Raw genomic sequence first — 16545 nt, 5'->3', positions numbered from 1 at the left:
TCAATATTAGTGATTCCCTGAATTAGATACGATACAATTGTATTTTAATGGTTTAACAACAGGCAAAAGATTAATATAGAAGATCTTTATTGCTTAGAGAAGAGGGTAGGCGCTCTGGACACTTTGGTTCTAATCCTAGCTCTCCTGCCGCCCCCTGGGCGCTTCCCCCAAGCATCCCTGCCTGCCCTGGTCAGTGGGCGGCTTCCCCCTGCAGCTCCACGCTGTGCTCAGGGCCGGCTCTAACTTTTTTGCCACCCCAGGCAAAAAAAAAAGTGCTGCCCCGCCGTAACACCCCCTCTGAGCACCGTGCCACTGAAACCCCCGCCCCACCCCAAGCACTGCGCCACCGAAACCCCCGCCCCACCCCAAGCACCACGCCGCCCAAACCCCGAGCACCGCGCCACGCCAACCCCCGCCCCCCCACAGTGCCACGCCACCGAAGCCCCCGTCCCCCCGAGCGCCGCGCCAGCCCCAGCTCCCCCCAGTGCCGCGCTGCTGAAACAAAAACAAACAGCCCCCCCCCTGCAGGTGACTCCGAGTTGACTCCGGGGGCCTTATCCTGGCTGGATCTCCCTGAGTGTTGTGCCAGGGGCCGCTCCCTCCCCCTGAGCTCGCTGCTGCCTGCAGGGAGAGGGCTGGGGGGAGTCCTCCTCTCTGGTTCCCCCCACCCCAGCCCAGCCTGCCTACTGCACCCCAAACGCCTCATCCCCGGCCCAGACCCTGCACCCCCTCCCGCACCCCTACTCTGTCCCAGCCCAGACCCTGCACCCAGCACCCAAACCCCCTCCCAGAGCCCGCAGCCAGCATCCCAAATCCCCTCCCACACCGTCTTCTGCACCCCAACCCCCTGTCCCAGCCCAGAGCCCACACCCAGCACTCAAACTCCCTCCCAGAGCCCGCACCCCTTCCTGCACCCCAACCCCCTGCCCCAGCTCAGAGCCTGCACCCAGTGCCCAAACCCCCTCCTGCACCCCAACCTCCTGACCCAGCCCAGAGCCTGCACCCAGCACCCAAACTCTGACCCAGAGCCCACATCCCTCCCGCACCCAAACTCCCTCCCAGAGCCTTAGGCAGGTGTGTGTGTGTGTGGGGGGAATTGGACCCATTCTGGGCACCACCAAAAATTATACAAACCTGCTGCCCCTCGTAACATGGGAAATTCACCGAAGTCAATGAAAATCCTCCCAAATTTAGCCACCTTAGAAGCCTTAGAAAATCACAATTCACACATGCTCACTCCTTTTATTTTAACAGCTAAAATCTCCAAAGAATCTGTGCTTGCGGAGCATGCTCCATCCCTTTCTGGCAGTGCCTGTGATGCTGGGACTAGGTGAATGGGGGGAAGGGATAGCTCAGTGGTTTGAGCATTGGCCTCCTAAACCCAGGGTTCTGAGTTCAATCCTTGAGGGGGCCACTTAGGGATCTGGGGCAAAATCAATACTTGGTCCTGCTAGTAAAGGCAGGGGACTGGACTTGATGACCTTTCAAGGTCCCTTCCAGTTCTATGAGAGCGGACTATCTCTATTAATTTTTTTTTAAAAAAAAGCTGGGACTGGGAACCAGAGGTAGGGGAGAGGAGGACTGGAATAGGGAGAGGGTAAGGAGAGGGTAAGGAGACTGGGACTGAGAGCTGGGGCTTTGGAGTGACTTTGTCACTGGCTAGGCAAGGAGACTGGAATTGGGAGCCAGGGTGAAAGGGGAGGGGAGAGACAGATAGGAGGAGGAGCCTGGAGGGGAGAACTTAGAATGGTTGTACAAAGAGACTGGAGCCAAGGAGTTGGGGTGTGGGGAGAGGGAAACTGGGACTGGCTGGGCAAGGAGAGCAGGACTGGATGTGGGGAGGAGGAGAGACTGGGAGTTGGGGAGTCTGGGATTGGGAGTTTAGGACTTGCTGGTCAAGGAGACAGGACTGGGATGAGAAGCCTGAGGAGTGGAAACTGTGACTGGAAGAAGGAGCCAGGGGTGGGGAAAGAGACTAGATAGGGATAGGGCAGAAGGACACTTGGGAGGAATGGGCAGAAAAATCTGTGCCCACTAGAGTAGTGGTTCTCAAACTTTAGTAACCCAAGGACCCCCATTTTGATTTAAAATTTTACCAAGCCTCCCTGCTCAGCCCCAGGCCCCATCCCCACTCCACCCCTGCCCCTCCTCTTCCCCGCCTATTTCGGCCCCCTCCTCCTTCTCCCCCAGAGCACCTCCTGCATGCCGGGGATCATTTGGTCCCCGGCGTGCAGGAGTTGAGGGTGGGAGGGGAGGAGTTGATCAGCAGGGCTCGCGGAGCCCCTGGAGTACTCTCGCAGACCCCCAGGGGTCTGTGGATCCCAGTTTGAGAAACTCTGTAGCGCATACTCCACTCCAGGGCCTGGAATGGTCACCAGAAATGGTCACTGAAAATTCAGTTATTTGCCCAGCTCTACTCCTGATTCTTTTCATTGTCTGTTTCCCCTCTGAAATAAACACAAAATTCTGATTTTAAAGTCCTCCCATATGCTGCATCTTGGATACATAAAATATTTCACCATCCCCAAATCCATCACTTCTGTTAAATAATATTTATACAAAAACACTGTCGTGTCCCCACACACCTCCCCTGAACCTGCTATGACACTCAGGACACTACATTAAATGGGGTCATTATAAATACAAATTATTTTTAAAATGCACAATAATTATTTAAAATCTCTCATGTACGTTAGTGTTTTTAATGTGAAACTAAATAAATAAAACCTAGAGTGTACCAGGTTCCTATATTTTTCAGATCATCACAGGAAGTGTTGCCATACAATTATGCTAATTTAATAGCCAAAGGCTTAATTACCATCTATAACTAAACAATATGTCTGGTGGTTATTCTCAAGCCTCATCATGTAGAACCAAACTGATATCTCTTGTGACAAAAATAAAACAGACTTTTCTTTAGGAGCTAATTAGTTTTAGAATTCTGACGCTCATTTTTTGATGATGTTTTTTTTCTTTCTCCCTTCCTTGCAGACAGAAACACTGCTTCTTCAAGTGGAAAAGAGAACTCTGTGTGACTGTGTAACTGCAGACACGCTGAACTGAATGCTGGAGAACAGCCAAAAAGTGTCACCGGTTCAGCTGTTTTTTAAAGTGCTGCTGTATGTAATACGGACAGCTGTGTGGAGTACATATTGCAAGCACGTAAGCCCCAGTGTAGTGAGGAAAGCAGGTGGGGAGTTTCTGTATGAGATGGTGGGGTGGGATGGTCTGTCTTATGCTTGTTTTCTCCAGTATGAAGGTGCTACTATTGTGGCTTGACTGATTGATCATATCAAGACAGAGCATTGCATGCTGGAATCTGTAGTCTCTGCAGGCTCTATCTCCATATTAAAGGTAATGGTAGCTGCAACCCATTCTGTTTATTTATAATGTAAATTTGGACCAGATTCAGCCAGTTTGTAACTCTGTGGATTTCAATGGTGCTACACCTGCTTATATCTGGACTGAATTTGGCCCTAAACAGGACTCCTGGGTCTCCTGGGAGTCTACTTGATTGGAGAAAATATAGGTATCCCTGAATTAAATCATACACTGTCACTACCCACTTAGTGCTCCCACTGTATGCCAGCACATGTAGAAATAGCTATTATTTTAACAATCTAAATGCATGTTCTATACAAAGGGAAAAGGAGAATAAAACTACTAGAAAAACAGGTAACCCCACACCCAAATGTACCTTGTTTCCTTTTGAATGAGATCTTGACAATAGGCTAAGCTAAAAGCTCAGTGTGAATGGGGGAAGGAGGAATCAAATTTTCATTCACTGTCACAGTGCAGTGTAGCTTTTCTCTGAGCAAGTACGTTCACCATATGAATGTACATGGCACTCAGATGTTGTCACTGAGCTAGTTAGTGGTGTCACAAAGCAACACACTATTGAACAAGTCAACTTTTGTACACATCAAAAATGTCTTCTATGTTCTCCCCGGGGTGAGTGCTCATGCACTATGGGAGCTCTGTTTTCTTTGCCCTCTGCAAACCTTGTGTGTATATTGTAAGTATGAAAAGGGGAAGAAGTGAAAGCATTAGAAATTACTGAGTTATGCAGATTAAGAGAGACAAGATGTAGAGAGACCAGGAGGGTGAGGTAATATCTTTTATTGGACCAACTTTTGTTGGTGAAAGAGACATGCTTTTGAGCTACACAGAGCTCTTCTTCAGATCTGGGAAAGGTAGTCAAGAGTGTCACATCTAAATACAAGATCCAACAGCTAGTTGAGCATAAGTAGTTAGCACATGGTCTAAGGGACCATTCAAGGCCTGTTTAAACCCCTCCTGAAAGAAATCTTACCCGAATCCCCTTTTCTGGCCCCCAAATAACCCCCCAACCTCTCCAAGCCCATCACTAGAAGCAAGCTTTATTTATTTAGCTTCTTTTCTTTCAGTCCCTTCTTAAAAGTCACTCCTGCTGCCAGGCCTCCTACAAGAAGTAAGTTAATTAATCTAAAACGCCCCAAACAACTAAACCCCCAGCCCCCCTTTTTAGTACATTTAACAGCACCATCAGGGCATGCATATAATCTTATTACTATAAGCTTTGTCCTTCCTCACCCCTTCCCTGCATTGTGTGTTAACCCCTCGCTGTGTCACTATAAAATTAAATTAGAAGATCTGTGAGGCAGAGCTTTTGTCTTATTTAAAATAAAAAATAAATTAATTAATGGAGATATCCTATCTCCTAGAACTGGAAGGGACCAAAGGTCACTGAGTCCAGCCCCCTGCCTTCACTAGCAAGACCAAGTACTGTTTTTTGCCCCAGTTCCCTACATGGCCCCCTCAAGGATTGAACTCACAACCCTGGGTTTAGCAGGTCAATGCTCAAACCACTGAGCGATCCCTCCCCCACTGAAAGTACCCAGTACACTTTCTGGTGCTGTAAACATATAAACTAAGCATCGCCATTTAAAATGTGTTTATCCGTTGCTCTAGTTTCATGTACAACATTTATTTGATAACATACATACACAAATAAATGGGCCCATGTCTGCAATTTAATATAACATAACCCACCTAAAGTCATACTCTTTCCCCCTCATCCATGGAGATGCTCAGTATCTTTACGACTCTGTCTTTCTCACAGTCACTCCATGGGAGTGGGGAACAGCGGAGATAGGGGCTCAGAGGTCTTATGAAAGAATTGAATTTTAAGACGTGACTTGAAGGAGGTGAGGGTGGAGGCATATCAGACCAGGTCAGAGGAATTTCAAATGTCGGGGGCCATGAAGAAGAAAAAGACACAAAGATCTGCAGGCACGTCACTTCTTTATGTAATCCGTCCCTCTTTGCAAGTATTTACTAGTGGTCAATGACATGCAGCCATAGTGGGGTAAGGAAACATCCCACCATAAAAATGTTATTTTAAAACTATTATGCATTCTGAACTGTGGAGCAGGGACTGCAGTAAATGTAATAAACAGGACCCCCACCCAGGCAAAGGATTGTTTCCAGCAACTGGTCCAATATTTCCTGATGTCACTCTCTGATTTCTGCTGTGAACAATGAAGATCTTCCACCACGTCAGTATGTCTTTATGAGCCTTGCGTGCAAGCTGCTCTTTGAATCAAGGCACATGATACCACCCTCTGAGTCTCACTTAAGTAGCCAGTCGGTGGTTAAAACCATGTTACATTCTTACTGCTTTGTCAATAAAGTCTGAAAATGGAACTGTGCTGAAAACTCACAGTTAATATAGCTGCTGTTTTTCGAGTTACAAAATCAGCTTGCAGGAGTGCTGACTTTTGCTGTTGCGTAGGGTTAGCAGGACATGCATTTCAAGAGAGGCCTGCATTAAAGTTCTTTTCTTTGAAGGACCTGAATGTTGTGTGTGTGTGTGTTCTTGCCTGTACATTACACTGATTGTCTCTGCACTGACAAAGACTATTGCAGCTAGGGCTGTACTCTATTAATGATCATTTGATGTCTAAGCATTATAGTTCATGTTATTTTTAATATAATAACTTCAACCTGTAAAATTGAATACAGTAGCTGAACATTATTTTTATACTTCATCCTGTGTTTTATTCCTCAACTCCACGAATTGTTTGGCCATGTGTTATGCCTTCTGGCCCACTGGAATCATACAGTGACTGTGAAGCGGTAACCTGCTGTTTTTTCTCTCCCATATTCATAAAGTGCCAGTTGTTGCATCACAGGAATTGGCTCTTATTTTGATTGTTAGCTGAAGGATCACAGAAAACACAGCTTCCATTTTAGCTACAAGACTAAAGCATCTCTAGTATATTTTAATCTGAGGTACTGAAAGTTATACATTAGGGTTACCATACGTCCGGATTTTCCCGGACATGTCCGGCTTTTTGGACTTCAAATCCCCGTCCGGGGGGAAATCCCAAAAAGCCGGACGTGTCCGGGAAAATCGGGACATGCAGGGCCGGCGGTGCTGAGCTGGGGGCTGGGCCGGGGGCCGGGCCCGGGGGTGCTCGGCCGGGGGCTGGCCCAGGGCCAGCACCCCAGGGCCCGAGCCGACCCAAGCTGGAGACGCTGGGGGGGCCAGACTGGGCCGCGCCTCCTCCCCCCACCCCCCCTTACCTGCTTCAGGCTTCCCGCGAATCAAATGTTCGCGGGAAGCAGGGGAGGGGGTGGAGTTGGGGCGGGGACTTTGGGGAAGGGGTGGAATTGGGCTGGGGGCGGGGCCCCGTGGAGTGTCCTCTTTCTGGACACTCAAAATATGGTAACCCTATTATACATATAAGGAGCTGATACAAAAATTTAGCAGAAAATGTTGGAGTGCATTTATGTATCAAGACTGTATCTTGTCCATGTTCACTGAAAAATTTGCTAAGGTTCTTGACATTTTTGATCAAATCTGTGCCAAGTTTTAAGTGAACCAGTGTTGATTTATGGCTGTGTAACAAAATCAGATGAAGTTTATAATTCCATGAGGTTTCTGCACAAAGCCGGGGGAAACTTGTCATTTTGCTTTGAGTAAACCTTTGCTGAGTTTAAAGTTTTTAATGAAATCAGACAAGTTTATCGAGAAAATGTTGTCTATTGATCGACAACAGCAGTAAAATGCTAGCAGATAGAGACAGGCCTAAACTATATACTTTGGATCCAGATCCTAAGGCAAACTTCTCCAAAGTTTAGGGTTGTTTAAATCTAAGACTTTGGTCCATTATAGAGATCTGGAAACATCCACAAAATATGGAACCAGATTCAAAATTTCCCAAAGCATGAGTGTTCAGACACAAGACTTTAGTTGGGACCAGTCTTGACTGGTAAAAGTTAATTTTCACATCTTTAAGTTTTGAGGTTTGATATTTCCCCCCCTCAATTAAATGACAAGCCCCCAAGTTATCCATGTAGTAAATCTGAAAGGCATGATTTCTTGCCTCCCTAAGATAAAAGTAACCGTGGTATGCTCATCCTTGGCTATAAGGGCCTGCATACATTGTGAAAAGTTTCCATGCTGGAGCATCCAACATGGTAGCACAACACGCAGCTAATGAACAATTCAGTCTTGCACTGTAGATAGTCAAAACATTGTTCAGTTCCGTGTTCTCAGTGACTGTAGCATGATTCTGTTAAAACACGGTAGTCTTATCTGTAATGTAAGACCAAACAGTATTTTAACCATTTTGATTTGCAACCATATTCTGCATCATGGTAACTTTTCCAAGCAAAGCTCAGAAGATATGAACTCAGGTGAATTGAAGCTGAAAAAAATGTTCGAATGAGCCCCTGTGAAGGAAAACTGCTGCATCTTCCTCATCTTGAGCTCCTGATAGTTTGTTGCTGGCAGCTGCAGAATAGCTAATCTGGCAAAGCTTTCCCTTCTTAAAAATCCAAACTAACAAAAGAAGCCCCATGGGAAAAAATGTTCTCAGAACACAAGAATTTCTAACTTTTCTTGGGCCAAACAAACAAGTCAGAAGAGATTTTACAGGCTGATTCCCACTGGGAAGAAAAAAAAAAAAAGAGCAAGCAAATATTGCTTGCTTGAGTCTTCTCAGACGAAGACCCCAATGGTGCCAATGACTAAAAATTCACTTTGAAAAATTGTCAGCAGTGAATATAATTTAAGCCCGGCAGCAGCAGGTCCAAGCTTTGATATTGCTTCCAGCTGCTGTTAGCCCTGGCTTTCCAGAAGAATCAGCATGCACACAGAACACAAAAGCTTTGTCTCCATTGGGAACTTGTCCAGTTTCCAGCAAGCAGTGGCTGGAGCTATACAAGTCCAGTGCAAGCCCAAAGTGTAGACTAGAAAAGCCATGATTTACCCTGATGGATTTTATCCTTGCTTGAAACCTAGAACCTAAAACAGAGCTTCATTTCACAGTAATCTTACAGTGACCTTCCTTGGGCAATAGAAAAGAGAAAACTATAAACTATTAAGAACATTTGCATTTCTAATATGCCTGTCACTGTTGTATCTAGATCAGTGGTTCTCAACCCACAGCCTACTGGCCACTTGCAGCCATCAGCACACAGCTGCGGCTCCTGTGACATCCTCAGAGCCATACAGATAGAATATATATTGTGTGGATGCGGCCCACATAACACACAGAGAGCTGCATATGTGGCCCACAATGGTAAATAGGTTGAGAACCACTTCTTGCATGAACTGCAAAAGTGTTTTTCTGACTTGATCCTTTCCTCCATCATACATAGTGATGCAAAGTATAATTTGTAGTTTCTCTACAAGGGGAAACTTTCTCTTCATTTTGTTACTATTGTACCCACTTCTGTATCAACACCTCATTTTTCCTGTGTTGCATTGAGGTACTAAGGACAGTATCAACATCCCAAGTCCCCGAGGGTCAGAAAGGTTTTGTAGTATCCCTGTGGTTTCGATTCTTGTGGTGTCTTCCATGGAACTTTAAGGGGGGAAAGTTCTGAGTGTCAGACTGCCAATGAGGAGGAGTTCATTCCATGTGCAGACATGACAGGTGATTCTTTTCCTCACCAAGCCTGTGACTTCATGTTTGAAAAAGACACTGAACCATTTCCTAGGCACGGAGCAAGATTGAACCAGTATCTGGTGGGACAGAGGAAACAGACAACCCCTGGGCTACTTGACTTTTGGCCCTTCTCCTGGATTCACTGGTTCCCTGGCTCTCAGAGGAAGCAAAGTGGCCTGCAGTATTTATTTTCTGATATGTAAAAAAACGTATCTTGTGGGGTCCTACAGGCGTCTGTCCTGGTCCTGTACTACTCAGTATTTTCATTAATGACTTGGATAGTGGATTGGAGGTATGCTTATTAAATTTGCAGATGACAACAGGCTGGGAGGGATTGCAAGCACTTTGGAGGACAGGATTAGAATTCAAAACAGCCTTGACAATCTAGAGAATTGACCTGAAATCAACAAGATGAAATTCATTAAAGACAAGTGCAAAGTACTTCACTTAGGAAGGAAAAATCAAATGCACAAGTACAAAATAGGGAATAACTGAGTAGGTGATAGTACTGCTGAAAAGGATCTGGGGGTTAGAGTGGATCACAAATTGAATACGAGCCAACAACGTGATGCAGTTGTGAAAAAGATGAATGTTGTTCTGGGGCGTGTTAACAGGAATAGTCGTATGTCAGACATGGGCAGGGGTGCTGGAACAATTTGTATAGTGGGGGTGCTGAGAGCCATTGAACCAAACTATATGATGGAAACCACTTTAAGCCAGGGGGTGCAGCAGCACCCCCAGCACCTATGGACACAGGTGGTAATTGTCCTGCTCTATGGGCACTGTGAGGACTCGGTTGGAGCGCTGTGCCCAGGTCTAGGCACCACACTTTAAGAAAGATGTGGAGAAATTGGAGGGAGTCCAGTGGAAAGCAACACAAGTGATAAAAGGTTTAGAAAAGCTGACCTATGACTGAAAGTTAAAAAAAAATGGACATGTTTAGTCTTGAGAAAAGAAGACTGAGGCGGGACCTGGTAACAGTCTTCATATATGTTAAGGGCTGTTATAAAGAGGGTGGCAATCAATTGTTCTCTATGTCCACTGAAGGTAGGACAAGAAGTAATGTGCTCAAAATGCAACAAGAGAGATTTAGGTTAGTTAGTAAGGGAAATTTTTTTGACCTACAAGGGTAGTTAAGCTCAGGACTAGGATTCCAAGGGAGGTTATGGAATCTATATGATCAGAGTTTTTAAGAACAGGTTAGACAAATATCTGTCAGGGATGGTCTAGGTATATTTGGCTCTGTCTCCGCCCAGGGGGCTGGACTAAATGACCTCCCAAGATCCTTTCCAGCACTACATTTCTATGATTCGATGTTTATAATGCACTAACCAGTCATCTCAGCCCAGCTGCAAAATTAAAAAACAATAATATAAATGAGAGTTAATAAGCTGGCATGAACAATGTGAACAAATCACTCCCCAGCTACAACCTCCAAAACCCTCTGCCACTCAGAAAGAAACTGGGGAAGCAGAGAAGCCTTGAAGCTGCCCTGGCAGCAAGTGAGCCCAGAGGCAGGAGAGGTACAACATGGCTGACAGGGAGCAGGGTGCAACATATCCAGGGCCACTGATTTATCAGGTTATAGAGGGACAAGATAGCTGGCTAATGTATCTATTTAACCAATACCCATTCTCTCCAAAACCATGTATATCCACGATCATGGTATCAGCGTTTATATTTAGGGGCATACATTATAACTGGAGCACTCAGCCTTCCCTCTGAATATTCTGTCTGTGTATTTAACTTATGCCCTTAATGTTAGTGATTTTTGAAGTAGCTGTATAATTTTTTTTATTCATTTACTGCACAGACAAATCTGCCTTAGTTCCCATAATTCTGTCAGCACCTGTGATATTAAGGGCACTACGAGATCAATAGTATGTTTTACAGTGCTCCCAGAGGTCTCTCCACACTAAAAGTCCTCACTAAATGTCTTCCCAGAAAGTCGTTAGCTGCCTTTAATTCTTTTGGCTGGCTGACTGTTCTCGGGTCTTTCGTGATCAGATTTCTACTAAGTATAGAAACTTCTTCCATCTCTATAGAAAGGGAAGATTAAACTCCCTGCAAACCTGATTGGACAGCCATTTGGGATTTCACTACTTTTTTCTTTAGACACCATATGGACTCTAGTGCATGGCTTGGAATTGGATCATCTTTGATGGTAAGTTTCAGAGTAGCAGCCGTGTTAGTCTGTATCCGCAAAAAGAACAGGAGTACTTGTGGCACCTTAGAGACTAACAAATTTATTAGAGCATAAGCTTTCGTGGGCTACAGCCCACTTCTTCGGATGCATAGATGGTAATTAGACAGATGACACCTTTATCCATGGACACAGAATCTATAATACAAATCATACCAAAGCAAGGCATATGTGTCCTTTCATGCTTCCCTGTTATTCAGCTTTATTTGAAGTGATTGTACAAGGCTCTGTTCTGAAAGTTCTCCTAGTGGAAAGTGAATCTTGCTGTCTACAAACTGTTAACTAGTTTTGAAAATAAAACAATAATAAAAAAATCCCAATGTCGACAGAGGGTAAACAGTGTAGCCTGTAGTTCAGAGCAAGCTATTGGTGCTGTAAATTAGCACAGCACATCTCCACTGATTTAAGTGGAGCTGCACCAATTTACACCAGCACAGAATTTGGCCCTGGGAATTAGAAAGCTTTGGTTTACTCTGCTACATTGGGCAAGATGCTTAATCTCAGTGTTTCATTTTATCCATCTGTAAAATGGGAATAATGATACTTAGCCACCTTTGCAAAGTGCTTTGGGGTCCTCAAATGAAAAGTGCAAAGTATTAGTATTACTTAATTTTAGCAACCTGCAGTTAGAAAAGGCATATTCTCGTATAATTTAAACAGACTCATTCATAATATCTAATATACACATATAATGGCTTTCATCCCGAGGATCCGAAAGGGCCAAAATCTGATACCTGTACCCATGCTGAATAATACTTTACTCCACGGGTGTCACTGGGACTACATGAGGACTAAAGGGCTACACAGTCTGAGTAAGGGGTCCAGGTTGTAGTTCAAAGTGCTTTCCTCGCTACTTGCAGGAATGACTTGATCCTCTACTGATGGTATAAAAGGGGTAGCAGTTTAATATTGCACAGTGACATTACACATTCATTTAAGCAAGAAGAGGAAATATTGAATCCAACTGAAATCGCAGATGGATAATGGTTAAACATTATTGGCCAAATTCTGACCTGATGTAAGCAAGAGCCACTCCGTTGACCTCAGTGGAGTGGAGCAGAACTGCTGCTTATAGCAGCTCTGAATTTGGCTCTATATTTCTGCTTCTTGGACCTGATCCTGCATGACTTGTACTACCTAAGCTGCCTCAGTGGGAGCTCTGGGAGGGCAAAGAATACAGGATGAGGCTTCTGATCGTCAGCATGATTAAAACTGGACAGAAATTACTCTACAGTCTTGTCCAGTGAGCTCACATCCTGCCAGTGTCACATCTTGGCAGTACAGTGAGTAACACCACACAGTCACAGAAGGGCTGCAAAATGCTGATTTTTTTTAAATTTAAAAAGCTTAAAAAATTTGTTTCCAGATAAAACTTTGCCATTGGTATGTGTCCAGAAGCAGCGCTTCCGGCCACGTGAATGCTCAGGAAACTGGGCTGAATTCAGCTTTGTTGTAACCTGGTTTAGATTTTCATTAATAAGGGTCAAGCCCTGGTCCCACCTTGGCAAGTGTGGAGGGCCCCTGACAGCCATTCCGCTATACAATTTGGCGGCAGGATGTGGTGGGAGTTACACAACACATTAAACACTCCCTGCATGGCAAGGCTCCAACTCTGCAGGTGTACCTTCTGTAGCAGTGCACACAAGGTGCTTGGGGGTGGGCTCAGAGGATCCACCACTGAATGGATCCCCATGTCTTTCTCTCCTGTGGACAGAGATGGCAAGGTGGCTATTCTAGCCATTAAGCAGCCTCTGCCAGTCTGCAGTCTTGGGGAGGTGTTATTCCACTCCTTTCCTCCCCATTACTCCCCCGTGATATGCCTGGTATGGGTTTGCCTCTGTACAGCTCTGTCACAAGATGTAATGGTTTGCTTCATATCTTCTATTTCTTTTTTGCCTCTCCAGATGTTTGCCTTATTCTTCATCTCTGACAGCAGCTAAATCACTTACCTCTGGACTGCAGACAACTCTGAGGCCATCCCAAGATGCTGATAGGAGACAGATTCTTCTTTCTTTTCCCTTAAAAAAGTTGGAGCACCTAAGTGAGTACCACAGGAACTAAATTTCTAGCCCTAGAGACCCAGAAATTATTATTGTTGCGCTCCTGTCCCTACCTGCCTACTGCAAAGTGCTAAGGTCAAGCAATTATAAAGGGGAAACTCGCAAATGTCTTACTGGCTCAGAACCATTTGCATTGCTCTCTGGAAAAAGTATTTAAATGGACATCGCCTTCCATCCTTCCAAAAACTATCAGACTCTATCTCTACATAACTTTCTGGTGAACTCTGCTATAACCTAATATATTAATGGAATAAATAGTATGGCCCCAAGGATGGTATAAGAGTACCAATGTTCTGTGTGTCAAGAACATAGCTGAATGCCAGGGAGAATGGGTGTGTGAAGTTCTGATTTTTTGCCAGAATTTCCATTTGGAGTTATTTAAAACTAGACTGGACAAAACACTCACAAATGCCCCCCACAGGGAATATTCCTGCACCATGAGGTAGGCTAGATAACCAGAGTGAAGATGAGCACAAACTGCAAAATGTTACTGTTTTTTCCAGGTTGCTACACCACACCGGTAACTGTATCAGGTATCTGAGTACCTTTCAAAAGATAAATGACACAAAGTGAGTAGAATCTGTCAAATATGGATCCCTTTCTGATCCCCTCCTCAGGGAGAAAATTGGATCTGAGTTGCTCTGTGGTTGGGGTTGGGGTGAGGGTGGTATTTCAGTTGATGTGCTCACATGCAATGGGTATTTTTAAGGCAAGGGCTAAGGAATGCACTTTGCATTTGAACCAAAAAGTGATGTGGCTTGTGGTTCCTACAGGAATGAGTTCCACAGCCTTTGGTCAGCCCCGAAAAGCCCTGTCTTTCTGCACAGGTGAGCTTCATCCTTCCAATAAACATTTCCATTTTGCTAGGGCATTAGGACTGTGACTGGCCGTCAAGGTCCCAGACAGAGTGTGAGGTGGTCTTTAAGGTGTCCTAGCCCCAGACTGTGAGGACAGATGCTGATCTTGGAATTCTGGAGGAAACCAGTGGAGTGAGCAGAGTGCAGGTGCAGGTGGCAGTCTGTGTTGTTTTCCCAACTGCCATTTTCTCAGGATTGGTGCTTTCAAACCCAAGTACATTACATTGCTGTAGTCCAGGTGGATGCAGTCTCCTAGCCAGCTGGAGGTGGCAGAATACTTTCCTCAGTCACAGTGCGTGCTAGGTGTCAGTCTAGAAGAACTCTTAAAATTCAGACTGACGTGATGAGTTGTGGGTTTGCGTCCTTAATCAGTGGCACCTGCACCCTGGCTACCTGCTTTTCAAAGTGTTTCCAGCTGCCAACAAGCATTACCTCTATCTTGCTAGGGTTTAGCGTCAGCCAGCTCTGGGTCAGGCTCTCAAGCACTCCTGAGTTCAGGGGAGTTCAGATCTGGGTTCTTTGTTTGGGTTATTCTATGGATAGGCCCTCTGATTGGGTGTACAAACTCCACACTGGAGAGTAAGGGATTAAGGAACAGCTCTGGGCAAAGGCAGCCCCAAAGCCTGCACAAGCTTGAGGCAGGGCTGTAAAAAGGGGGATAGAGCAGTTCAGAGACGGGCAGTGGAAGGGAGCAGACGGCTGCTCTGAGGGGAAATGACTGCCCAGGAGTACCGACAGCAAGACCTGTGCAAACGCACAAAGGAGAAGCAGGGGTCGGAGTGTGTGGGTCAGAGACTTGATTGGAGTGATTTACTCTGGGAAGCTGAAGGAGACAAGAGTAGGAAGTGGTCCAGTGCAGCAGCTTAGAACCACAAGATGTTGAATGTAGCTGTCCACCTTTGGTCCCTGGACTTGAGCCCAGAGGAGAGGGTGGGCCTGGCCTCCCCTACCCACTCCAAGAGGACAATACTACAACAGTAGCTTTCACCTCTGGTGAGAGACCAGCTGGAAAAGACTGATTGTTCACGGGCCCAGTCCTCAAAGCCCCTGTGCTAAAGGGGAGGACTGGAAACCCCTGGGGTGGAGGTGCTGACGGACAGGACAAGACTGGACTATACTTCAAGGGGGAGACATCCTGCTAACCACTGTCTGACCATAAGGCAGCATTGTTGATGGTTGCGCACCTTCTACACAGGTCCATTAACAGAAACTCAGATCCAGAGTTGGCTTTGGATTATGAACTCCCCCAAAACTCAGGGTGTTTACCTCTGGGATATTGGCTTGGGGCCATCCATGTGACCTTCTGTGATTCTATGTCCGATCCATGGAAACTGGTTGGAAGGCGTGATTCATCTGGTTGACTCACATTCACTTCTGCTGGCCATAAGGGGTGGGTTTATGACTAGTGTTGCTTGTTAAGCACTGATGACATGCCCTGCCTATTACTAGACACAGAACAGAGTCTTTGCCACAAAGAGCAAGAGTTGGATACCAGGTGCCTGATTCTGCTCCAGCTGAAATCCTGCTGTAAATGTCTCGCAGCTAAGCATGGGTTAGGAGCTGCCCATTTCAGCATAGTCACATTTTGGAATAAAGGCAACAATCCAAAAATTCATAAATATCTTTGTTATAGTACGTGGTTGCAGCAGTTGCTGAAGTGTGCCAATGTATGCCCATGGGAGTAAGTGACCATCCAAGAATGGAGGCAATTAGTAAACAAAGCAGCTACCATATGTCCTGTCGCTGCTCCTTTAAATCTTCTCCTCGCCTTGGCAGCTCAGTTCTTATATGTTGCTATAGTGAATCTCCATGGCAATGACCCTAATCAGTGAGAGGGGGAATGCAGGGGACGCATGCTCAGTATGGCTGCAGTGGTTCCCTTAGCTGCTTGCTACTGCCATTTCCAAGGTTCTGTCACAAAAGACAGAGGAAGATCAGGCACTTAGCAAAATAGTAGTTTGGGTGAGTTTCATTTCCAAGTGCATGGCCCGTGGCTGCAATTGGGTGTGTGTGTGTGTGTGTGTGCATGTGTACCTAAGGCTGTCATTTCACATCTGCTTCATGAGGCTGAATGTGCTGGGAGCGAACAATTGATCTTTCCTATTTCTTCTTGTTTCAGGCTGGGAAGGAAGCTTTAATTCTTGATGATAATAATGGCGTCTCCTTCTGTCTGGAGAGCGATGTGGATGGCAATCCAGTTAATTTCAGTGGTTGGCCTATTGAGTGTGAAGCTGGTCGGGGCCAGTCAAGAATCTGGGAGTGTCATTCCAGCAGAAAGTATGTACCCCTGCCACGCTATGGTGGCTCGGCTTCAGAAGCCGAATCTGCATTGTTTATGTACATCACTTCATCCAGTGAACGCTCAAATTTCATGAGCTCCATCTGTAGGCTGCCCTTCTGCTAGGAAGTGCAAACTGGTTTGTAACACACCAGGAAAGTAAATGAAATGTTTGCATTATTATTATTTCATTAGCACTTATTTGAAA

General features: G+C 45.5%; 1 protein-coding gene across 2 annotated transcripts in view; it reads left to right on the top strand.

The window, feature by feature from the left end:
* The window catches only part of NICOL1 (NELL2 interacting cell ontogeny regulator 1), a 29696-nt gene extending 13360 nt beyond the window's left edge, over window positions 1-16336 (top strand). Inside the window, exons 1-2 of one of the 2 annotated variants that reach the window (XR_006175713.2) lie at window positions 15883-16021; window positions 16179-16336. Coding sequence is in view for 1 of the 2 variants with exons in the window: in XM_008169689.4 (XP_008167911.2) it covers window positions 2992-3063 (72 nt within the window). In the remaining variant the exon portion in view is untranslated. Of the gene's footprint in view, window positions 1-2991; window positions 16022-16178 lie in introns of those variants that run through there. The other variant, XM_008169689.4, reaches the window with a different exon arrangement.
* Window positions 16337-16545: the final 209 nt, after the last annotated feature.

This window comes from Chrysemys picta, chromosome 5, assembly GCF_011386835.1.
Source record: "Chrysemys picta bellii isolate R12L10 chromosome 5, ASM1138683v2, whole genome shotgun sequence".
Lineage (NCBI taxonomy): Eukaryota > Metazoa > Chordata > Testudines > Emydidae > Chrysemys > Chrysemys picta.
Note: the sequence above shows the minus strand (reverse complement) of the source record. Positions and strands in the feature narration are given on the sequence as shown.